General features: G+C 38.6%; 1 protein-coding gene across 6 annotated transcripts; it reads right to left on the reverse strand.

Moving 5' to 3' along the window:
- LOC308067286 (fibrinogen-like protein 1-like protein) lies at positions 1 to 23,962 on the reverse strand. Of its 6 annotated transcripts, XM_080395902.1 has the most exons (5): positions 15,182 to 23,962; positions 13,611 to 13,665; positions 8,767 to 8,940; positions 5,255 to 5,447; positions 1 to 1,735 (listed from the first exon to the last, which is right to left on the reverse strand). In XM_080395902.1, the coding sequence occupies exons 4-5, from the start codon at positions 5,400 to 5,402 to the stop codon at positions 1,035 to 1,037; spliced, it is 849 nt and encodes a 282-aa protein (XP_080252028.1). In that variant the 5' UTR covers positions 5,403 to 5,447; positions 8,767 to 8,940; positions 13,611 to 13,665; positions 15,182 to 23,962; the 3' UTR covers positions 1 to 1,034. The 6 variants fall into 6 exon arrangements, with proteins under 6 accessions (XP_080252028.1, XP_080252027.1, XP_080252024.1 ...); XM_080395901.1 differs by lacking the exon at positions 8,767 to 8,940; XM_080395898.1 differs by having other exon boundaries at positions 8,767 to 13,665.
- Positions 23,963 to 23,979: the final 17 nt, after the last annotated feature.

Here is a 23,979-nt window from a genome sequence, read left to right on the forward strand (position 1 = left end):
TTATCAAAACAGAAATCCTTTTATTATTTTAAAACAGATGAATTTGTCATGAAATTTAAAGCTTCTCCTTTTATTTTATAATCAGAAAAAAGGCACTGTTTAAATAGTGTCAGGGTTGAGTGCCAAAACAATTGAAGGCAGCAAATGTGAAATAAAGCCAACGTGCTCTTCTTTTCTCACAGTGGCATTAAAAAAAGAGAACATATCATGGAACAGGGAGAAGCAACAGTCAAAACATGGTAAACAAAGTAGAGTAATATTCAGAAAAGACATGAAGCAATAAGTAAACAATTGCAAAATTGATTTGATCTTTTAAAAAATGTGTTCACTGAATTCCTTGGGGAAAAATTCAGAGGACTTGTAAGGTTTGGATTAGTAGCTTTAAATGGGAAAGCTGATGAGCCCATTAGCTCTGGGCACTCTAGAAAGAAAGAAGAAAAGAAAACTATACTGAATACTTCATTGTGTATAGGATCATTAAAAAGTAGAGATAAAAAGAAGAGTCAATGAAAGGGAAAAGAATCCATGGGCAATGAGGTTAATTCCAATTTTATGTATTAAAATATTTTTCACTAAAGGTAAAAAGGAAAGGCCTGATGCTGCCCTATGGTACACAACACTCTCCAATATGCATTTTATAAATGTAGGTACTTCACTGGAAATTTTCTTCCTGCATGATATATGAAGATATGCAATTATAGGAGATCAACCGTGAACATTTATAGTAGAGCAAGACCTTCTGAAATCCACGTATATGCATGTATATCTCATATAAGACAGACAAGACATCATATCCTGACTCCTCTTATGGCTAAAATACTGTAAAATTAATTTTCTGATAGACACCTCAGTTTCTGACAGTGACTTCTCACTTGTGTAGTTGGTAGCTGGACAATATGCTACGATAAAGCCCTTGCAGAGGCGCAAATTAAATTTTCAATCATGATTACTTAGTATGATTATCCAGTCAGTGTGAGTTCACTTCAGTCACTGGACAAAGAATCCATGTTCCTTTCAAAGTATGCATAACCTACCTACAGTTCAACTTTCTGGCATGGACAGGACTTGGTTGGGTATGGCAGCCTGTGATCAATAGGTTTGATCATCATCCACGCAAACTTGCACACACGTTGCTTGTTGCAGTCCTTTTGCCAGTATATCATGTTCCTACGATTTAAATTTGCTCCAGCACACGCATCATACCACCAGCCTCCCCCAGGAACACCATTGTGTTCCAGTTTAGCACAATTCTGAAAGTAATTGTCATTGTCTCTGTCCTTGGTGGTGAACTTCTGGTTGTCATGGAGATAAGCTTCTGTGTCCAGGGTCAGAGCATCAGTGGCGTTGCCTTTGTATAGGCCAACCCTGATTCGGTATTGAGACTCTTCATCTTCAATAAGGAATGGTTCGTACTGTCCCCATTTGATTTCAGCATTTAGGTTTACAAGTTTAACTCCAAGTATATATTGCACGGAGTTGCTAGTTAACTGATGCATATATTCATTTCCTAACCAGTGGCTGTCATGAACAGAGCCAAATCCATATTTGTAATCCTGCCAGGTCCTATCAAAGTCAACAGTAGTATTGGCTGTAATGTGCTGGATTACTGTCCAGCCACCATCCTGCATGTTACAAGAGACAACAATTGGCTCCTCCTTGGGTTGGATGATGTAAAGACCATCTCTGCAATTTCCTTTGGAGCGCTGAAAAATCTCAAAACAATCCCTTGGATAGTCTGAGTAGGAAAAAAAGAAGTTTTAAAGTAACTTTCTGTTCAAATCTTAATTTTAGATAATGAACTCTGTCCTTTAGAATAAGTGAATGATTGCCTTGTGACTGGAAGCTGACTGACTTACCCCAGGTAATGGGTGCCTACTTAGTTAAAGGAGGAAGGAAGATTTCAGGGCAGAACATGCAGGAAATGTTCAGAAATTCAAAAAAGGTTTTGTTACTCTACCATCCAACAGAGTGTGATTATGCCTTTATGACAGAAGTATGGTTGAAAAGCTGAAAGTTATGTACAGACCATTCCTTTTCCTCCTGTGTTCTTCCAGTTTAAGTAGTCAGCAACTTTGCAGTTCTCGGTGCCATGTCTTGGAGCATTGTGTTTTATTACTAGAGCTAGCCTTATCCTCAACAAATAAATCTAATTTCTCTTTAACCAATTTATACTTCAGGCATCTGCAACATCCTTGCATTAAATTCTGATAAGTATGTCATGTGATCATTGATCAAAGGGAGATATTAAAGAACATTTCTTGCTAATACAAAACTTAAAAACATCTAGACTTTTTTAGGAACAGTTCTTGTCACTCAAACTCCAGGCTAAATCTTACCACTGATTTGCAGGTAGAACTACAGTGCTGTGCTGCCAATATCAGAAAAATAGGTGAAAGTGCTTTTCCACTTTATTGCTTATCCAGTAGACTCAGAGGTTGATAAAAATAGCATATAAGGCTTGGGATGGCCCTCTATATTGGGCTGAAATATATATATACACACACTGTGGTTTTTAAATTTAACTTGCTTATAAGGTAATTTCTTGCTATAGTATAGTATCAAGCATCTCTCAGACTAAGGCACAATGCTCTGTTTTTTACAATTGATTGTGAGGCTTCCAAGAGCCAGAATATAATTTATTTAAATATACAGTTATGTATGTATGAATTCATATATAGATAATTCCTTTTGTAGAGAAGGATGTTATTCAATGTTCTGTTACTCAAAAATATGTTTATGAATTGAAATAACTTCTCAATAGAGTTGAAAGACTTGTCATTATGTCATTGTACTATGTAATATTTGTCATTTATATTTAATAAAAACTTGACAATTTTAATATCTCTATGAGGACAATTCCTACAGAAAATTCAACCACCTGTGATGTAAAATGACAGTTCTTCAGACCTAAGAAATCTGATGTTCTTTCCTGACAATGACTGACAGGAATTTAGATACTGTACTTAGAACTTATTTTTTTCTTCTGGGAAAAAGGGATAATTCAGGAAAAGTATGGCTAGATGTCCTCATTTAAAAAAAAAAAAAAAAAAGGTCAAAAAACAAGGAAAAATATTTCCAAAGATAAAAGTTGAAAGCAAAAGCTCATAAAAAAAGCTCTTCACTGCCCAAATCACTGACCAGAGAGACCCTACTGATCCTTTTTACTGAACACATTGGTTTTCTTTTTCTGAACAGAAGAACAGAATCTGAAAAGAGTCACTCTCATTGTATGGTCTCGTGACCAACAGATCAAAAGTACACTGAATAGTTTGGTTAGTGTAAAAACAAACAAAAAAAGCCCCTCAACTTTCTGGAAAGAGAAAGGGACCATGAGTGACTGTTTTAGCTATTAGTGATCCTGTAAGGAATTAGATCATCCAGTCTTCTTTACAGATTCATTAAATTCCTTCTCTTCCAACTGGAAAGCATTGTAGACCAATAACTGTCACTACTCTGTTAGAAATACTCATCTGATTCTCAGTCTAATTTTATTAATATCCACTGCCCATCTTTTCCTTTCTTGTGTCATGTTGTCCTTTAGTTAAATAGTGCTTCTTCCTGGGTAATAAGCCCCAATGTACCATGAGGACAGCTATATTTTTAGTCAGCCTTTGTTTTGTTATGGTAAATTCTGTAGGATACGGAAGTTCTTTAATTATTTAGTGTAAGATAAATCTCTTGTTCCTTAATTATCTTAGTAGCTTTTCTGAACCTCTTCACTGCAAATTAATTTCCTAGAACATGGGTAAAATTTGCACAGTATTGCAGATGGCCTTATATAGTGCCACTGATCCTTCCCAAGTCTTATTAAAAACATACCTGTTGATATATTCTAGGATTGCATTTGTATTGCTTAGTTTCCTTTTAAACTACAGGTTAGTCTTTGGATCATTCTAACTAGTAAAGTCCTCACCTTGCAATAAAACCTAGAACTTTGTACTTTATTTTTCATCCCAAACATATTACTTAAGAACATACAATTTTTTTTCTGTATAATATTCTGACTTTTGTATTGGCATTTGTTTGCTTCATGTCAGCATTAAATTTTATCAGCATATTCCTATTTTTGCACTTAATAAGGTGGGGTTTTTTCCTATTTTGTACTTAATAAGAATACTGAAAAGATCATTTATAAGCAAATACTTCTATTCTCCCCTTGACTTTATGGTTTACTTTTCTACTTGAGTCATTGCCATTTTCTTCTCAATCTCTACTGAAATTATAAAGTAACCCAACCTTCTCTGATTTAAAATTGTATTAAGTATTTTATCATAGGCTTTTTTAAGATATCCAGATAGACTAAACAGGTTAAATAGTATTATTCATATTATCAGCATTGTGTTAAATATAGTCTTTTATATTTGGTATTCAGAAGTTTACTGTTATTTTTAAGAAACTCTGGACAGATTTACAGGAGTATATAGGTTTTTGAAGGTCTTACTTTTATTCCTGTCATTGGCTAATAGAATCCACAGCCAATATTAGAATACTTTAAATCTCAATACTATCTGCATTACATTATTAAATATCCTGAAAGAGCAAAACTGTGTACACAACTCTGTACCACAGTTAGAACATTCACCTGGCAGACACAGCTTGACTCCAGATGTGATCCCATGATTTTATAGAATGATTAAGTGATTTATACAGTAATGTCCAAGCCAGCAATATATACACTGACACTTGTATTTGCCCTTCTCAGTGAATATTATTCATGCAAAATAGAAGAACTTCTATAGACAGATAATGAGAACATAATTTAGGCTAATTGTTACAGGATTCATTTGGAAAGTAAATTTTATAAACCCTCAAGTGCCATCAGTCAGAGGAGGAAAATTAATCAATCCCACTATTCCTTATGTGTACATTTTATGTGGGATCTGCTCTGGTAAATGTATTGGAAAACATACCAAGCTGGACCTTGCAAACCAGAAAGGCTCAGGGATGCCTCAGTTATAGGTACCAATGGGATTTAGGTACTGAGGTGTCAGATGTAATCTAGATATGACTGTCCTAAGAATAAGTCTTCAAATGCTACAAAACATTTTTTTTACAAAAAACCTGTTAATTTCTCTTGAATTAGATGGCAGCTGAGCAAGGGTTTCAAAGATTCTGGACTTTAGGGCAGGACATGTTCATATTGCAAAATATTTTTGCAGGGCTAACTGTCAAATACATTGGCTGAAAATGTTACAGCAAAGCAATAAAGTAAAACACAGCATGCATCCAAATCACTCACTCTCTTCATGAGTACCTTTTTCATTGGTGTTACCCAGCCTCTCATAGCCTCTTTGGGGGAGAAGGTGGGCATTAGCCAAGACCACTGCCTCTTTGGTGCTCACTGACACAATGCAGTGAGACAGCAAGAACAGAATAAAACCCGCTGAACTTGTCAACAGCATCTTCTGATTCAGTCCTCCTGCAGCAATACGGAACTGTAACACAGACTGAAATTGAAAATGGAAAGACTTATGACCTTTAGTATGAAAGTTCTGAAGGAGAAAGGTATTGAAATACTTAGCTTCAATATAATGAGCCTCTGCCAAAACTGGCTTCTCCCATTTTTCAAGGGCCTCTCCTTTCCCTGATGTCTCACTCCCTATTTCTGACTAGTCATTCCTCTGACACTGAGCACCGTGCTGCAACACTTAGAATGTCTCATGCTTCTGTCACCTTTTACCATGCCAGGCAATGAAACATAATGTAATTTTATATGTGACAAAAAGCCATAGAAAGTGATGTAATGACAAAAGAAAAAGCACACCTTATATTTATCAGAATTGAATTTCAGTTATTCCCTGAGTCCAAACTGTAGTAAAATAGAGGCACCAACAGTCAGACTGGTAGAAACAGTTAACACTATCTCTGCTAACTGTCTGTAATTCAACAATACTGAAAGACAAGGCTTTCCAAGTGCTGGGAATATTTCCACGTACTGGAGAACTCTGGTAGAAACAGTTAACACTATCTCTGCTAACTGTCTGTAATTCAACAATACTGAAAGACAAGGCTTTCCAAGTGCTGGGAATATTTCCACGTACTGGAGAACTCACTTCAGCACATCTGGACTATGCCTTTTCTGAATTTCCATCTACAGCTTTAAGTTTAAGGTCACAGGTTTAAATCAGATTTTTTTTAAAAAAAAAAGCTCAATAAACACAGCAAAAAGAACTTTTCTTCAGCCTCTTCAAAACCCACAAGGGTTCAATATGTTGAATCAAAACAGTTTTGAGCCCCATTTTGTCCTCCTTTGGGGGTTACAAATCTAGTAAGCCTCCATCCAACATGGCAAGAAGCCTTACGACTATTACTGTTTTTAATTAATGAATAATACTATTATTACTGGACTAAATCCTGGGGTCCTCACTTAGGCAAATCCTAGGTTGACTGAAGAGGCATTTCTGTATCAATGATAGCATCGACTGAATCAGGATAACAAATGCTTCCTATACTCTCAAAGGACACATTTACGTAGACTCTAGCCAAACTCTTTTTATTTTTTTTATTTTTTTTTTAACGACTGAGCTCCCCACAGTGTCTTTGACAAAGGCAGAAAATACATCTAGCAAGCAGCAATACGGTCAGAGATTATTTCCTGCCAGCGTCAGCACAGAGTCTAGAGAGATCCATATCCTTCTCCACAGTGGTTTATGCTGGAACAAAGCCACATTCCTTATAAATCTAATGACATAGCAGCAGATTCAGCAAACAGTTTTCCAGAGTGGAAAAATATTCAGCACATGTTTTTTAAAATGTCCAAGATAAATCACTGTAATAAAGTTCAGATTTGAGAATTAATTTTTATATCCACCATAAAGAAAACCAGCAAAAGAGTTTTCTACTCTACCTAAAACCATTCAGTAATAGTTCTGATTTACTATTAACATACAATTTGCTATTTTATGCAAAGTTGATCATTTGACATTGGGATCATAATAAACCGGAAAATTACTGGTTGGACTTGATGAAAGTTTTCCTGTTTCCTGAAAGCTTCCATTATTGTTGCTATTATTAATTATTATATTATAAATTACTTAAAATCAAAATATAATCCACAAGCATCACTAAACTTCAGGAAATCTGTACTTGGATCTGGAGTTATTTTAAAGGCTGTTTTGTTTTTCTTTAGCATTTTTGAGTGAATAAGGCTTTTTTCTTCCCTTATATTACACATTGAAATGATTTACAGATCCATTTAATTCTAGAATTTCAGAAGTTGGAATTATAAATTATTAAGAAAGCAACTATGGAAAACAACACTAGACAGGCACCTTACCTCTTTCAAGTGAAGCCTGGCAAAGAAAACCACTCACAAATGAATGAGCTTGTTCCTTACAGTTGTACTTTGCCTGTTTCTTAAGTCCAAGTGAATAAATCAGCTCCAACACACACTATCTCAGATGAAGCAAAATTGCATCTTCATTATTTCACAGCGTGTACTTACTCTAGTGGACTTTGCTCTCGCTTACTACACTTGCAAGTAAGTATGTATGAATTATAAAGTACAAAGTTCTTCCATAAGGATTAAAACAATGTAGTAACTAAATTAAATTTCCTTGATTAATAAATAAGCACAGTGATGGAGACCCATGAAGAGGTTTTAGTTCAGAAAATTACTTACATTGCTTAAATATACAGGGGGATGCTCAAACTGACTGTGTCATTTTGCATAGGTAAATTAACTAGCTGCTATACTGCTAGTCACATTTAAAACTGCCTAGAGACAACTTGATTCATAGGTACTGGGAACAAACCAACCATAAACCTTGTTGTTACTTCATGGTTTAATGTGAACGAATGAGAAACGGTGTCTCTGAGATATAAAAATGGGAAAAAAACAAAAGTAGAACAGGCTGGTCAATAAGTTTCTGTTTCAGTTTATTCAGATTAACAATTAACATTAAGTCAGGTCAAAACTGTAATGAATTAATTAATTGTTGCTATATATCTGAAGACTGTACTGCCTATCTGCACGGCCTTTATAGGATGTCTAATCTAGCATTTACACTTTTCAAGAGGAGCGAACACTTAAGTTTTTGTGCTCCTTGATCCAGCCTACAACCCTACAATCAGATTCTATCCCTGAAACAAGCCACAATTAAAACTAATGGAGCATTTAAGACCTGTGCAAGCTCTACTTGAAGATTTATACCATGCTTCAGTAATTCATCCTCAGTAAAAGCACAATTTGAGGATTTGTATTTCATGCATAATTAAATAAATACACATAATGAATGTTTTAAGGAAGATTTGCTTGTAAAATTTAAAACTCAGTGATATTTATCTTCATTTTCAAAGTACAAGCAACACTCTATTATAGATAAGAATGGCCACAGGGAGTCAGAAAGTTATCTTTTCCCTGACACTGGTCAGTAGCAGAGCTACAGGGAAAAGTTTAAGAACACATTCTCTTTGCTTGTAGTGTTATGCAGCTCAGGAAATTTCTGATATCTGTATGTCTGACATACCTAATTTCTGGCTGGTACCAAGCTTTATAAACATTGGCTAAAGCATGAAAATACTGTATTGTAGTTTATGAAATACTACAAGTGCTTTGGACAGATAGGAATCTTGTTGAAATAGTATGCTGAGAAAGGGCAGAAGGTACCTTTCCACTCTGTCCATATTGATATGCTCTAGAAAACACCACTGACTTTAGTGTTAGTTATTGATAGGTCTCATGTTACCCTGATATAAATTGGGGTATATCTTTGGTTTGTGCCTTTGATTCCTACGTTTTCCATCACTGTTTATCTCTTCCCCTACCTTTCAATTTTTCTTTACTTTCTTGCTTTTTGCTTCTCTTTGTTGAATTCCAAACTTCAATCTGAGCTGGCACAGCAGAAGTGAAGTCGGAAGTGTTAAATTAGAAGAGAGAAGAAAGGGCAACAGCATTCATTCACTTGTGCTCTGAAAGGTGTCTCTTTCTGTAGGTGAACACTTTGAAAAACAATGAAAATCATTACATCTCTCTCTCTCTCTCTGTTCTTGATCAAGTATTTTGAGAATAATTTTTCAGCCCTAAAAATCATATAATGATCTTAAGGTAGAACTACTTTATACTGGTATGGTTTGGTAATTTACAGATTTCAAAATAATGCATCACTATAATGACATTGTTAGCCATGTTAATGAAGTTACTCAAGTTTCTCAGCCTAATGACCACATATTCCTTCCCCACGATATGCTGGTTTTACTTATCCCTTTGATGCTGCTCAGCTTTAACTGGCAAGCATTCATTTGGATTTTTCCGGTGCAGCCTGTCCTATGTGGAAAGTTTCTTCACAAGTTTTCTGTATTTTAACAAGTCATGGTCTTGTTAAGACACCCTTGCAAAGGAAGAATTTGACTGATATTGATTAACTTACTATTTCATCAAGCTCTGAAGTTAGTTGCGATGGCAACCTGGCTACTACATTGCAACTAACCAGACTTTCTGTGTAAGGGATATGAAAAATGCCCATAGATAAACCCATATAATGAAGCCATCAGTTCTAGCAAGATCAAAGTTGTGTTAATTTAACCTTAGTAGTCTGGATAATGATGTCAATAAGTGCTGGTAAATATTACAGAATCATAGAATCATTTAGGTTGGAAAAGACCTTTAAGATTGAATCCAACCGTTAACCTAGCACTGCCAAGTCCACCACTAAACCATATCCCTAAAGTGCCACATCTACACATCTTTTAAATATCACCAAGGATGGTGACTCAACCACTTCCCTGAGCAGCCTGTTCCAGTGCTTGACAACCCTTTTGGTGAAGAAATTTTCCCTCATGTCCAATCTAAACCTCCCCTGGTGTAACTTGAGACTGTTTTCTCTTGTCCTATCACTTGTTACCTGGGAGCAGACACTGACACCTCCCTCGCTACAGCCTCCTGTCAGGTAGCTGTAGAGTGATGTCTTCCCTGAGCCTCCTCTTCACCAGGCTAAGCAAGCCCAGTTCCCTCAGATGCTCCTCATAAGACTTATGCTCCAGACCCTTCACCAGCTCCATTTTCCATCTCTGGACACGTTCCAGCACCTCAATGTCCCTCCTGCAGTGAGGGGCCCAAAACTGAACATAGTGTTCAAGGTGCAGCCTCACCAGTGCCGAGTACAGGGGGACACACTGTTTCAGATACAAGCCAGGATGCAGTTGGCCTTCTGGACCACCTGGGCACGCTGCTGGCCCACGCTCAGCCGGCCGTCAGCCAGCACCCCCAGGGCCTTTTCCCCCAGGCACTTTCCAGCCGCTCTGGCCCCAGCCCGTAGCGCTGTGTGGGGCTGCTGTGACCCACGTGCAGGACCCGGCACTGAGCCTTGTTGAACCTGGTACAACCGGCCTCGGCCCACGGGTCCAGCCTGTCCGGATCCCCCTGCAGAGCCTGCCTGCCCTCCAGCAGGTCAACACTCCCCCCACAACTTGGTGTTGTCTTCAGACTTACTGAGGGTGCACCCAGTCCCCTCGTCCAGGTCACTGATAAAGATGTTAAACAGAGCTGGCCCCAGCACTGAGCCCTGGGGAACACCACTTGTGACTAGCTGTCAACTGGCTTTTAACTCCATCCACCACCACTCTTTGGGCCCGGCCGTCCAGCAGCTTTTTACCCAGCACAGAGTGCACCCGCCCAAGCCGTGAGCAGCCAGTTTCCCCAGAGAATGCTGTGGGAGACTGTCAAAGGCTTTAATAAAGTCCAGGTACACAACATGCACAGCCTTTCCCTAACCCACTAGGTGGGTCACCTTGTTGTAGAGGCAGATCAGGTTTGTTGAGCAGGACCTGTCTGTCATAAACCCACACTGGCTGGGCCTGATCCCATGGTTGTCCTGCATGTGCTGTGTGATGGCGCTCAGGCTGATCTGCTCCATAGCCTTCCCCAGCACCGAGGTCAGGCTGACAGGCCTGCAGCTCCCCATATCCTCCTTCTGGCCATTCTTGTAGATGGGCATCACATTTGCTAACTCCCACTCAACTGGGACTTCCCTGTTAGCCAGGACTGCTGATAAATGATGGAAAGTGGCTTGGTGAGCACTTCTGCCAGCTCCCTCAGTACCCTTGGGTGGATTCCATCTGGCCTCATGGACTTGCGTGTGTCTAAGTGGTGTAGCAGGTCACTAACCGTTCCCTCTTGGATTCATTCTGCTCCCTGTCCAAGTCTTCCAGCTCAGGGGGCTGGGTACCCAGAGAAAAAATGGACTTACTATTAAAGACTGAGGCAAAGAAGGCATTAAGTACTTCAGCCTTTGCCAGTATGTTTCCTTCCCCCTGTGTCCAATAAAGGATGGAGATTCTCTGCAGCTCTCCTTTTGTTGCTAATATATTTACAGAAACATGTTTTATGGTCTTTTATGGCAGTAGCCGTATTAAGTTCTAGTTGTGCTTCAGTCCTAATTTTCTTCCTGCAAAACCTCATGCCATACTTGTAGCCCTCCTGAGTTGCCTGCCCCTTCTTCCAAAGATTGTAAGATGTCTTTTCTTCCAAGTTCCAGCCAAAGCTCTTTGTTCAGCCAGGCTGGTGGTCTCTTTTGCCAGCTTGTCTTTTGGCACATGGGGATGGCCTGCTCTTGTGCCTTTAGGATTTCCTTCTCGAGGAATGCCCAGCCTTCCTGGACTCCCTGGCCCTTCAGGACTGCCTGCCTAGGGACTCTGTCAACCAGGCTCCTAAACAGGACAAAGTCTGCTCTCCAGAAGTCAAAGGCGGCAGTTCTTCTAACCCCCCTCCTTACTTCTCCGAGAGTTAAAAACTCTATCATCTTGTGCTCTCTGTGCCCAAAATGGCCTCCATCATTATGGGAAAGGCTTTGACACAAGCTAGCAACTTGCATACCCAGGGTCTTCAAAAGGCTTGACATGGGTGATTTATGGCTTTGTGTTTTTGCCAGAAACATGTAAAATGCTACATTTCATGCAATAATCTTGTTCAGCATACAAAGGAACTCAAGCAACAAAGTTCCAGCCAGGCAAAACACATAAAACATAGAAAACGGCTCACTGAGTATCTTTCCTGAAAGAGGTTTTATGAGTGCACAGCACAAGTCATTGCTTTGGGGAAAAAAACCCGAGAAAAACCAAACCACCAAACAACAAAACCAGGCCATAGAAATATTTCTGCAACTTTGGGTGACTTTGAATTGCTTTGCAACCTTGGCTAAATGCACTTCAGTATCTTTGTATAGGATCAGTAACAAAAAAATGTTTGTAACAGTTTTCACTTGTTCTTGAACTTCTGAGCTGGCAATGGCACATGAAGTGTGTGTTTTGTCTGACAATGCAGAAAGCAGTTATTAACTGCTGAAACACATTGCACATAAGACTATTTTCAATACAGTTTTTAAATCTCCTTTTACACATTCATTATTTGTGAGATGAACCATTATTTAGGAAATGAACCAAGGTATATATTTTGGACTGAAAGTAAAACAGAACAAATGCTTCCCTCTTGGAAATACCTTACTTTTCAGATGTTCAGAACTTTTTTTCTTTCCGATTTTTAAATAAATATATTCCAAGGTCTGAAGTAAACACTAAACCCACATTTATTATGTCTTCCTCTTGAAGCATAGACCAAATTCTAAAGGGATAGAAACTTAACTAAATTGAAAAGAGCACACTTTCAAAAAACACACTGAAGCAGGACCTAATTTGAAAAATGCATCCAAATCCATCATCATAGGACACACTGGAAAAATAATTGTTTAGTTAGCTGATAGGACTAGTGGCAATGAAAAACTGAAATTACTCTGGTAGCTTTGGAAAAGATTATGATAGGACACGTCTTGTAAGTTACTTTTTATTTTAAAGGTGGCCAAAATTGCCAGATACAATTATTGCAGGTGAAAACTGTTGGAAAGTATTTGTGTGGAATGCAATTTAGGTGACACATAACTTAATATGGTAGAATTTGTGATTCTGAGGAAAGAAATATGCAGTATTGTAAGGACGATATATTTTAATTAAAAAAAAAAAGAAAAGAAAAAGAAAAAGCAGACCAAGAAACTTAGGCAACCATTTTCTAACCCCTCTTGCTAAGATTCTGAGAGAAAAAGTCTCTTCAAGGAGGGTGGCAGTTAATAAAAGGTACTATAATAAAGGAGAAATGACAAACTATTTCTCATGAAGAAAAACAGGAACCATATTAACAGCTTAAAAGTTCTGGTTCAAGAGTTCTGTAAAAATTTGAAAGTCAAAATGGAGATGTGCAAACAAATGGTGGAATAAAACAACAAATTCCTAAGAGTGACTATATGAGAATAACACAACAAAAGACTAGGAAAAAATTAGAGGTTAAGATTAAAAAGATTGCCGTTAGGAAGGGGCATAAAAATTAGAGAAATATTCTGTAAATTAATTGGAAATAAAAAGCAGTCAAAACTAAAAATCCATTATTTAATGAGGAAGGAGGGCAAATGCCACAGATTCAATGTCTTTTTTTGTTGCAGACTTCATAAACAGTGATCAGATACTTAATGAAATTGATTTTAATGAGTAGGATTAGAGGCCAGATTAGGTGAAAAACATCTCAAAGACACTGAAGAAGTTAGGTATTTTCAAATGGCAAAGGCAGATTAAATCCGACAGGCACCTTGTGAACTAGCAGGAGTTCTCTCTGAACCATTTACACTTACCTTTTAGAAGTCATGGAGGTCCCAGAGGACTTCAGTGGGCATAGTAAAGGCCAGTCTTTTAAAAAGAGAAATAAAGAACAGTGAGCTACATTTAAAAACTCAGAAAATGAGAACTGAAAAAACCCAGGGGTTGATAAGGTGATGAAAAGCAGCCAGCATAGACAGGTCAAAAAATAAATCAGATCAGGCTTGTTCCTCCCTGCTACACAGATCCCACCTTTCCCCATCCTTTGGTCCTTCCTCTAACCATTCCATAAAGCTTCACACGTTCCCACAGTCCTGCTAAAAGCATCGAATAATAACCTTTAAGCAATTCCAAAGTGCCCTTCCCCCGCATCCCATAGTGAGTCCCCTGCAGGCAATACCTCATTCTGCAATGACTTCCCGGAGAGTTTCTTTGGGTTTCACACCTGCAAAATTGGTCTAATCGTTCTCCTTTGGTAGTCTTAGGAGCTGTCAAGTCTGTGTCTTCCAGTTTTCATTGACTAGGTTTGCTAGGGTTCCTCTATCTGTCAATATTCATCTGAACCTCACCAGGCTTTTGATTTCACCATGATTAATCACATAGTCTAACAACAACATGGTGCAATGACCACAACCTGTGACTTGGGAGGTTCAAATTGGACATTTGGGAAAGCTTGTTCACTGAGAGTAGTGAAGCACTGGAACAGCTTTCCCAGACGGGTTGTGAAACCTCCATGCTTGGAGGTTTTTAACACTGGCCAGACACAGCATGACTAAACTGATCTAGTGTTGGTGATAACCCTGCTCCATGTGAAGTTGACAAGAGACCACCAAAACAACCAACACTTCCATAATCAACTGTCTGGACTTCAGAGATAATGAAACTTAAAAGTATCTAGCACTTCAGGTTTGATCCAGATTTGGCATATTGCAAAACATGATTCAGAATCACATTTTAAACACTACTTATCTAAATATCAGTCAGCTTTCAGGAGAATTTCTACTACAAAAAAAGACATTTAGTAAAATCAGTAAGATGAAAATATTTTCCATCTCCATGCACCAGTTCTACCTCAAGCATTTGATCAAAAACAAATAAAAATATTTGATAGTACCTGCATAAATATTTGATTCAACAATTTTAGCTGATTATCAGCCCAAAGATTTTTAACATGCAATATGTTGATCTTTGATTTGAATCAATCAGCTGTACTTTTTAGTTTAAAAATTGTAGCCTAAGCTTATAATATAGGAGTCTAAAAATGATTTTATCATCTGGGACAAGAAGCAGCTGGGAGCATTGTCATGGCAACCATCTCATTTCCAAAGAGAGATTCTGTGATTTCTGTTGCTCTCTAGCAACCTCACAGCTGAAGTAGCAGTGCTAAAAAGAAAAAAAAAAAAACAAACCACAAAAAAACACCAAGAAAAAAAGAGGGGCTTTTCATGTAGAGCAATATTTCATCACAAGAAATGCTTAGAAGGATCACAGAGAATGCTTCAGAACATAAAGCAGGCTTTAAATAAGCAAATTAAATTCTCAATTTGCTGATGAGCCTAGGGAAAAAACAAACCAAAAAACCAAACCCAAAACACACATATCTCACCACACTATGTGTGTCCGTGCAGCTGGCTGTGGAGTCAATCCCTCCAGGAAACGATGGTTATCACATCACAGATCTCACCGTCTCACACTAACTACATGACTTAGTTTCTTGATCCTGCTGATGTTTAAGGAAAATGGACAGCAACGTGAATAATACACAGGGGTTGAATAGGGTGGGAGCAGAAAAATATCTACCAAACAAGACATTTCACGGCCCATAGTTCTCCCCGGGAGAGAGGCTGAGATCACATCATAAGAATTAATCACATTGCTCAATGACTACTGAAAGGTGTTTGTTTTAAGGAACTGTGGTTGTTAAGAACTTATAGGCTAAGAACCTATACAGACTAGAAAACCTGTAATACCTCTTTAACACACTGATTCTGAAACTTAACCTATAGAATTTAGAAATTAGAGGAGGTTCATGCACAGGTTATGGTTTAAACTCTCATTTATTTACGCTTGCTTCAGTTTGGTTAGCTCAATAACCTTTCTCGCCTACTGCATTTTAAGCATTCCTGGTTATGGCATACTTGGGCACAATGGTCACTCAGAAGAGACTATCTGGAAGTGCTACAGCAGTACATAAACATGCAAAAAGTACATTCCTACAGTGTAGGCTAGGACTTCTTCATCATCTACTACTGCAGCCATATGTGGAATAACCATAATGCTGTGTTCAACAGCTGAGACAAATACCCCTTGCATTGGCTGGAGAAAGAATATTAAACTTCCCTTTAGAAGTAACAGTGTATAGCAGAGCAAGGTCTTTAGATGCATTTACATATTTTTCCACAGGTATTCATATAACCTGGCTGCACTGGTAATTTTGGTCCATATTTGTTCATAAAAGAGCTAACTGAAGCAAGTTTCATTTCGTGGTTTGGACTTCCGTTGATGAAGTGTATTAATATTCTCAGTAACATGTTATTGCAGAAATACCTTATTCAAATTCCTAACTTGCAATCCAAAAGAATTTTTAGGCAGTAAAAATACATAAAAACAAACTATATGTAAAGTATTAAAAATACATGAAGAGTAGGAAATATGAGCACTGTTTAAAGAGAAAAAAAAACCAACAGTGCTTAAATCAAGTTAGAAATTTAAGTCGTTATAGCCCTAATCACTTCTTACAAAGAAGCACATTTGAGAAAGTGGAAGTTTTTCTAGTTAAAAAGAGACTATCAAATTTGAACCATGTACAAAATATTATAAAAAGGCTAACAAGGTACTGCAAAGCTATGAAGGCACTTAATGAGCTTCAGAGGGCAAGTTTAGTCCATTCATATATACAAAGTCCATAAACAGCTACAATGTATGAAGGAGAGCACGCAGGTTTTTTGTTATATGGACTTAAGATTGAAAGAGGCAGAATTCAAGGGTGCTTCTTTCCTATGTGATACTAATGAAGTGGGCTGAAAGCAGCAGGTGTCTTCCACTGTTAGGTACTGGGATTTAAGTTGACATTTTTCACAAGGAGCTACCCAAGCCCTCTGGACATTTTCTTCAATTCTCCACCCACACCTCCTTCCTCCATGAAAAAACTGTAAACGGTGCATTTTGTTAAACACTTTTATTTCCAGTGAACTCTGGCTGACTCTGTACAATCTTTCTATATTCTTCTCAGGGTACAGTACTTAAAGGGTTTGAAAAGAAATCTGCAATACAATAGGCCTCAAACATATTCCAAAGAAAGCACAGAGTTTAATTAGATCTTTCCAGGACAAATGACATCTCCACCATTAGCTAGCTACCTGGTGATAGAAATAATTGGTTGCTACCACTGAAACACCTGAAAGCATAAGTGATGTATACAATTATTTCTGCCGGCTGAATAGATTTTGCTGCAGCAATTTCAACAAGAGCCTTGTAGTCTTCATAAAAACGAAGGGCAGAGTGAAAAATGCTCTGTGTAAATATCATGTGAATAGAACTAGCAGGAAAACAAACCAAAACAAAAGAGGAAGCGTAACACTACAGTTCAAATGCAGAAATGAAAGGATTACAAAAATAATCTCAAGGAATCTCTACCAACTGTCTATAGAGTCACGTGCCTAACATGCAGGGGACCCTTACAAAGCAATTATTTTTATGAAAGGACCATCTGGATCCTTTAATCACATACCTGGTAACAACACAATTCTCATCACTTTTGGTAAATATGATGATGGATGCTGGACTTACTCCACTATAAGCTTGTCTTTCAGTAACTACTCCACCTCTCATCTGAGCGCCTCCTCTTTTTAAGAGAATGTTTAGCACTGCAAAATTACAGCCTCATCAGAAGGCTTAATCTTGATCTCCAGTTTCTTTAGGTACACTTTTCCTTCAGGGTGTTCTACTACCACAGTCAAGAAATTAAATCATTACTAATACAGCTTATACATTTCCCATCTGCCAAGTTCAAGCAATCTGGATCACATCTATGGAGAAGATGAACTGGTAGGAAAAGAAACACTATTCTCCCCTCCCAAAGATTAGTTCGAAGTCTTATTCTGTTCTGATCCCAGGAATGGGAACGATTATTCAAGTATTTAACTGGATTCTTCTCACATCTGCATGGTAAACAGCAGCCCAGTGCCCTGCACACCAGACCATGAGCTCAGGTGTCTTATTCTCCATTCTGAAACAAAGGGAAATGGTACACCTGTGTGTACCAGACAGCAAGAAGATCCTTAAAGAATCCAGAGAGCTTCTGAGGAGAACATTCTACTATTTCAAACAGAAAATATTCCTTTGAAAACCTTTTTACTTTTCTACTTGCTCTGTTTTTAAATGAGTTTCACCATGTGTAATATTACTTTTTGATGTTTGTATTCAGCTATAAAGAATCAGTTCAAAACCCAGTGCTGGTCACAAAATGCCATGAAAGATTTTCTTTCTGGCGTATATTCACTACCATTTGCCCTTGACTGAATGACAGTCATTAATTAATTTTTATTCCTGTCAGCCATGCAGAACCAAATACATAATAAAAATGAGCTCAACTGTAATCTGTTTTTGTGCATCGTCAATAGAAGCCCTAACTAACTAAGCTCCACTTGCACAGAAAATCACATTGTCATTAAATCTTCGTAACCTTATCGGAAACAAAGTATTAGACAAGGGTCACTGCCAGCATAATTTGAAGGAATAACCTTGTAACTTCAAAAGTAGGATTTACTGAAGAATCAATATTTATTATAACAGAGGGTTCATAATTCTTTATGGATTTTGAAACAGAAATAAAATTAAGAAAAAAAACCAAATCTATTTGTGACCTCAAGAAGCTTTCACTAGCTTAACCTGAAAATAGATCAAAACTCAGTATTACTCCTACAAGAAATTTTGTGTCTAAAAGCTCCCTGAATGTTGTACTATTTTATGGTCTGAATCACCAGATTTTACAAACAGTATCAAGTTCAAAATAGTCATTAAGATCTAAAGGTCTTGCTGTTAAAAAAAATGAAAGCAGTAAGACTTGAAATTCTATTTTTTTTAACAATTGATAGATACTGCTTGCTTTTTGGCACTTAAAGTGCAATAATGTGTTTTGTGTTTAGTCAGTCCGCTGGCAGACTGCCACGGAGAATGAAGCCTACACCAATAGTGGGGGAAAACTGGGTTGGGTGGCTAGAGTATACCATTTAGTGAGGAGCCTTAAATGGGTGTCCGGTTTTTACGTAGTGACCAAGGAAAAGACTGATGACATCAATTTCTTGAATGGTATAGCAATCTTACCCAGCCGGAAAGAAACACGGGATCGCTTCTTTTTCTTCACTCAAATGGGTAACAGACAAATAAAGAAATCCGTACTCTTCTAAAAGCTGTGACTGCAGTTATGACACACAAACACATATATGCATCATGAAATGGCCAGACATCTTCATTTGCTCCCTTATAATCATTTGCCCACATATGCTAGCACTACTGCCAATGTTACAATCACCTAGAAAAGAACATCTATAGAACATCACGAAAACATCTTTAGTCTACAAATTTTTTTAAGTTATTTTTTGTAAATCTTAATACTTGGGTCAAATCTGCCACGACAGCAATCTTTAAATTACCTTGGGGTTCTTTATCTAAGTTTTTCTCCTTTCAATCACGTATAGCTTCAAGAATCTTAATAAATGAAACACTGCCAGGGAACTTCCTCAGACATGGGAATCTGCCAATTCACAGTATTAAGCTTGTGCTACAGTTGTCAGCACACTTTTGGACATGCCAAATAACGACACTCTCCCTCTACTCCCAATAATTCCTGGATATGGTAGGGAAGTTAGCATGGGCAAGAAACAACTCCCGAGATACAGCATCCATGTGCTCTGTTTCGGCACACAGCATGCACAGTTGTTCCAGGCAAGCTGGCCTCAGTGCCGGTTACCTGTTCAGTAACTAGCCCTAGGAGATACGTATCACAGGTAAGCCTATTAAATAGGATCTTCCCAATGCCCCTTGCACCACAGATGGATCTTGTGCTTTTCCTGCCCAAGAATGTACAAAATGTGCGTATGTAGTTTTTTAACCCTTCAACATACTTTCTTTAGTAAACCTGCTTTTCCACTGATTTGAAGTCCAGAATTTTAAAGTCTGTATTCCTTATAGCCCATCAACATTGGATGTAAACACTTCTACAGTTCATTAAATAAGCATAATATATAGCCATACATATCCATATTTCATTCTGAGACATCAGAATGAAAAACATGCATTGCCACTAAGGATTTACTATTATTTATATTTCATAATTGGTTATTTTCAGAATCAGACTGGTCAGGGTTGGAAGGGACCTCTGAAAATCATCAGGACCAACCCCTTGCTAAAGCAGGCTTACCTGCAGGTTGCACAGTCGCATCTAGGTGGGTTTTGAATGTCCCCAGAGAATAAGACCCCACAGCCTCTCTGACAGCCTGTCCCAGGACTCTTTCACCCTCAGAGTAAAGAATTCTTTCCTCACATTCAGGTAGAAGTTCCTGTGTTGCAGTTTGTGCCTGTTGCCCCTTGTCCTATTGCCAAGGAGCACTGAAAAGAGCCTGGCCCCATCCTCTTGACAAAGGCAGCATCAGTAACTCTGCCTTCTCTGCATCCTTTGTCACCAGGGCACCCACCTTGTTCAGCAGCAGGCCGATGTTTTCCATAGTCATCCTTTTGTTACTGATGTACTTGAAGGTCATCTTGTCGTCCTTGACATTCTTTGCTAGATTTAATTACAGCCAGACCTTAGCCTTCCTCATCGCCTCCCTGCATGTTCTGACAATGTTTCTATGTTCCTCCCAAGTAGCCTGTCCCTTTTTCCACATTCTGTAACTTCCTTCTTCCGAGTTTTGACAGAAGCTCCTTTCTCATGCGTGCAGGCCTCCTGCCTGCTTTGCTTGATTTCTTACTCATAGGGATGCATCTATCTTTGATGAGCTTGGAGGAAGCAATGCCTGAATGCTATTGGACTCCCTACCTCCCAGAGCTCTAACACATGGGATTCCTCCAAGCAGGTCCTTGAAGAGGCCAAAGGTAGCTCTCCTGAAGTCCAGGGTTGCAATCCTGCTTACTGCCCTGCCTCCTCCATGCAGGATCCTGAACTCCACCATCTCATGGTCACTGCAGCCAAGGCTGCCCCCAACCTTCACATCCCCAACCACCCCTTCTTTGTTTGTTAGCACAAGGTCCAGCAGCACACCCCATGTCACTGGCTCCTCCACCACCTGCATCAAAAAGTTATCATCAGTGCTCTGCAGGAACCTCCTGGACTGTGTGTGCCTAGCTGTGTTGTCTTTCCAGCAGATACCAGGGTGAAGTCCATGAGAACCAGGGCCTGTGATTGTGTGGCTACCTCCAGCTGTCTGTGCAGGCCTCATTGGCTTCCTCTGCCTGGTCAGGTGGCCTGTAGCAAACACCCACAAGTGTCACCCGTCTTGGCCTGCCCCTTAATCTTTACCCATAAGCTCTCGACTCATTCTGCATCCACCCAAAGGGACAGCTCGATACATTCTCATTGCTCCCTCACATAAAGAGCAACTCCACCACCTCTCCTTGCTGGTTTGTCTTTCCTAACAAGTACAGAGCCATCCATGACAGCACTCCAGCCGTGCAAGCTATCCCACAATGACTCTGTAATTGCAATGACTGTAAATTCCTAAAAGCCGTAATTTTCAAATGAAAGAAATAAATCATAGGAATACAAAATCACTGTCTACTATCAATAGCAGCAGGATTAAGGTCATGATGTCTTAAAAATGGAAGTGAAATCCTTTTAGTACCTTAAGGTACCGCTATCACTGTAACCCTGTAAAAACAGGGCCCTTTTATCAAAATATAAAACAAAGTTTGCCCTCTAAGCTACTTATCACACACCACCTTTATGCAATGAAAGGTCCATTAACACCCATGTGGAGATGTTTAAATGGATCTTAGTGATTTGATACACTTTTCATTAAATTGGAAAAGAATATGTATTTAAATTGCCTGACTGCTTTGGAAATCTTGAAATGTGGTTACTTAAAAAGGTTGCTTTAATATATATATGTATAAAGAACTACATATAAATGCTTAATACACATGCTCTTTAAGATTACTTACTAGATTTTCTTCAGTAAGCTCATACCCATACTGGATGTGGCGGTGTGCCCTCCCACCCACTGCCCCCCTTTTCTGCTTAAGCCATAGCCACAAGTGGTGGTCACGATGGCCGCATCTGGCTCAACTTGGAATTTGGGAAACAAATAACACAATACATAAAGGGCATAGATCTTGCTCAGCAACTGAGGGCTAGGTGAGCATGTGACAACTAAAATACAGCCAGTATGCATATATGACTATAAGTCAATCACCTTATTCCAGAAATAGTGGACAGCCCAGGGCCTGTTGAGCTCTCCTCTATGGCAGCAGGCTCACACCAGGATCCCCCCTTGAGCAGGGACGCCTCTCCAGGTTACTACTCAAGGCTGGGAGATTCCTTGCTGCAATAGATGTCTGGTAAGCAATTAATAGCATCCTAAACTTCAACATGTTAACCAAGTGATACAAAGCAATGATTGCACACGTATAATCCTAGAGATACAAACAACTGACCAAGTCTGGATCCAGCCACACCCTCTGAGGGGTTCAGAAAGCAAGGGGCTCTTTTCTGAACAACAGGATGGTCTCCCTGACAGTTTTGTCTGACCCTGTCCTCTATGCAGTAAATAATTAAGCATACCTTGCCATCAAATCTTGTTGAACTGTTGCATTTGCTATCAACTTCTTTACATCGCTCTTTTATGTCAGTAAACATGCCACTTCTCTCTTAGGAGTGAAGTGCATCACTCTTTCCACAACACTATTTGAGTACCCAATATTCATTACTAAATTTATGCTTCCAAATACTTCTGAGACAAGCTTCTCGTACTTCATACACAAGAAATTGAAACAGAAACCATGAACAATTTACATGAAGCCTGACAGTTGCATCAGAACCCAAGGGCACTTGTCTATAGAGTTTACAAATACAAAATCGTTAACCACAAGCCAGCCTTTCTCTTTGAAGCAATACACACCTCATTTACAGAGCCATTATCATCCCTACTTCATCAAAAAGATACGCACCAACAAATACTTTGTTCAAAACAGTGAGGTGAGGCATCTATGCACTAAAATTCTTCCTTACATGTGAAGAATGGAAGCATCTTTGATGAAGTAATTGATGAAATTATTTCAAACTGTTCTAAACAGCTTCCACGCCATCTTAAATAATAGTTGAAACAGGCTTCAGCAAAACGTCTTCCTTCCCTTCTACACAGCCTGTCATAAACTGAGAGGTGCCCATTCATTCAAAACGTGGCTAAATGAGCTCTCAGGCTACAAATCCTTAAGATATAGTGAGCTGTCTGTATTACTCACACTCACTGCCAGAAACAGAGAAGAGGTCTTGCTTCTGACTGCATGCCTCTGGTGCTTACTTTCTGCTGGCTCTGGTTTTCTTTGACCCTTCTGCAAGCTAATTTAACTCTCTAGAACGTAACAGAAATTCAGCAGAAAGATGGACAAATTTCTCTTAAGTCAGCAAACGGCAAAGCCCAAGAAGTACCAGAACTTGTAGGCAGAAGGCAGCAGGATTACCTAGGCCAAGCTGAAGGAGCAAGTTTCCCTCCTTTTGGCAATGAGGAAATTGGCTTGTCTACAGTCCAAGCAGATTCTGTACATCTTCAATTTCCGTTCTGAGTTATCAGCTGCTTCAATGTACCGTCTGCCTTGTTATCTCAAGCAGCCTCACTAAAAGGCAGCTATGTTTTTTTGGGAAAACAAACATATCAGACCTAACATAGAAGACAGATTACTAAAAATCTGTAAATAAGGAATTAAAACTGAAGTACAGCAAACATTTACTTCCTGCAGAAAGACAACCTTGCGTTACACCTATACATAGTCGCTATCAAGTAAGCTTTGTACAATGGTGTTTATGATAGCCCAAGACCATGTTAAAACTTCTAAGTGACCAACTGACTTTAAAAAGTTGTATCAGTTCTAAGAAAAAGAGAAATGTTGAATATTCCATATGCTCCTTCCAAAGTTTTGTTAAGATCCTTACAATTTCTGTCAATTTTTTTACTTTGAACACTTAACAAAGCCTTTCATCTTTTCATGGCCTGAATTCTCCACTCTTTCTTGAAGACGGATCAAGACTGTGAACAGAGACAATGAAAGAAGGCAGAAATATTGCTGCTGTTACCTTTGTAACAAGGAAAAATGCATCAGCATGATTAATTACGGAACAAATTGTGATTAGAACAAATTAATCCAATTTAATTGTCATTGCAATCACTGTTAAATAAAAGTGTACATTGG

Source organism: Falco punctatus, assembly GCF_963210335.1.
Source record: "Falco punctatus genome assembly, chromosome: 7".
Lineage (NCBI taxonomy): Eukaryota > Metazoa > Chordata > Aves > Falconiformes > Falconidae > Falco > Falco punctatus.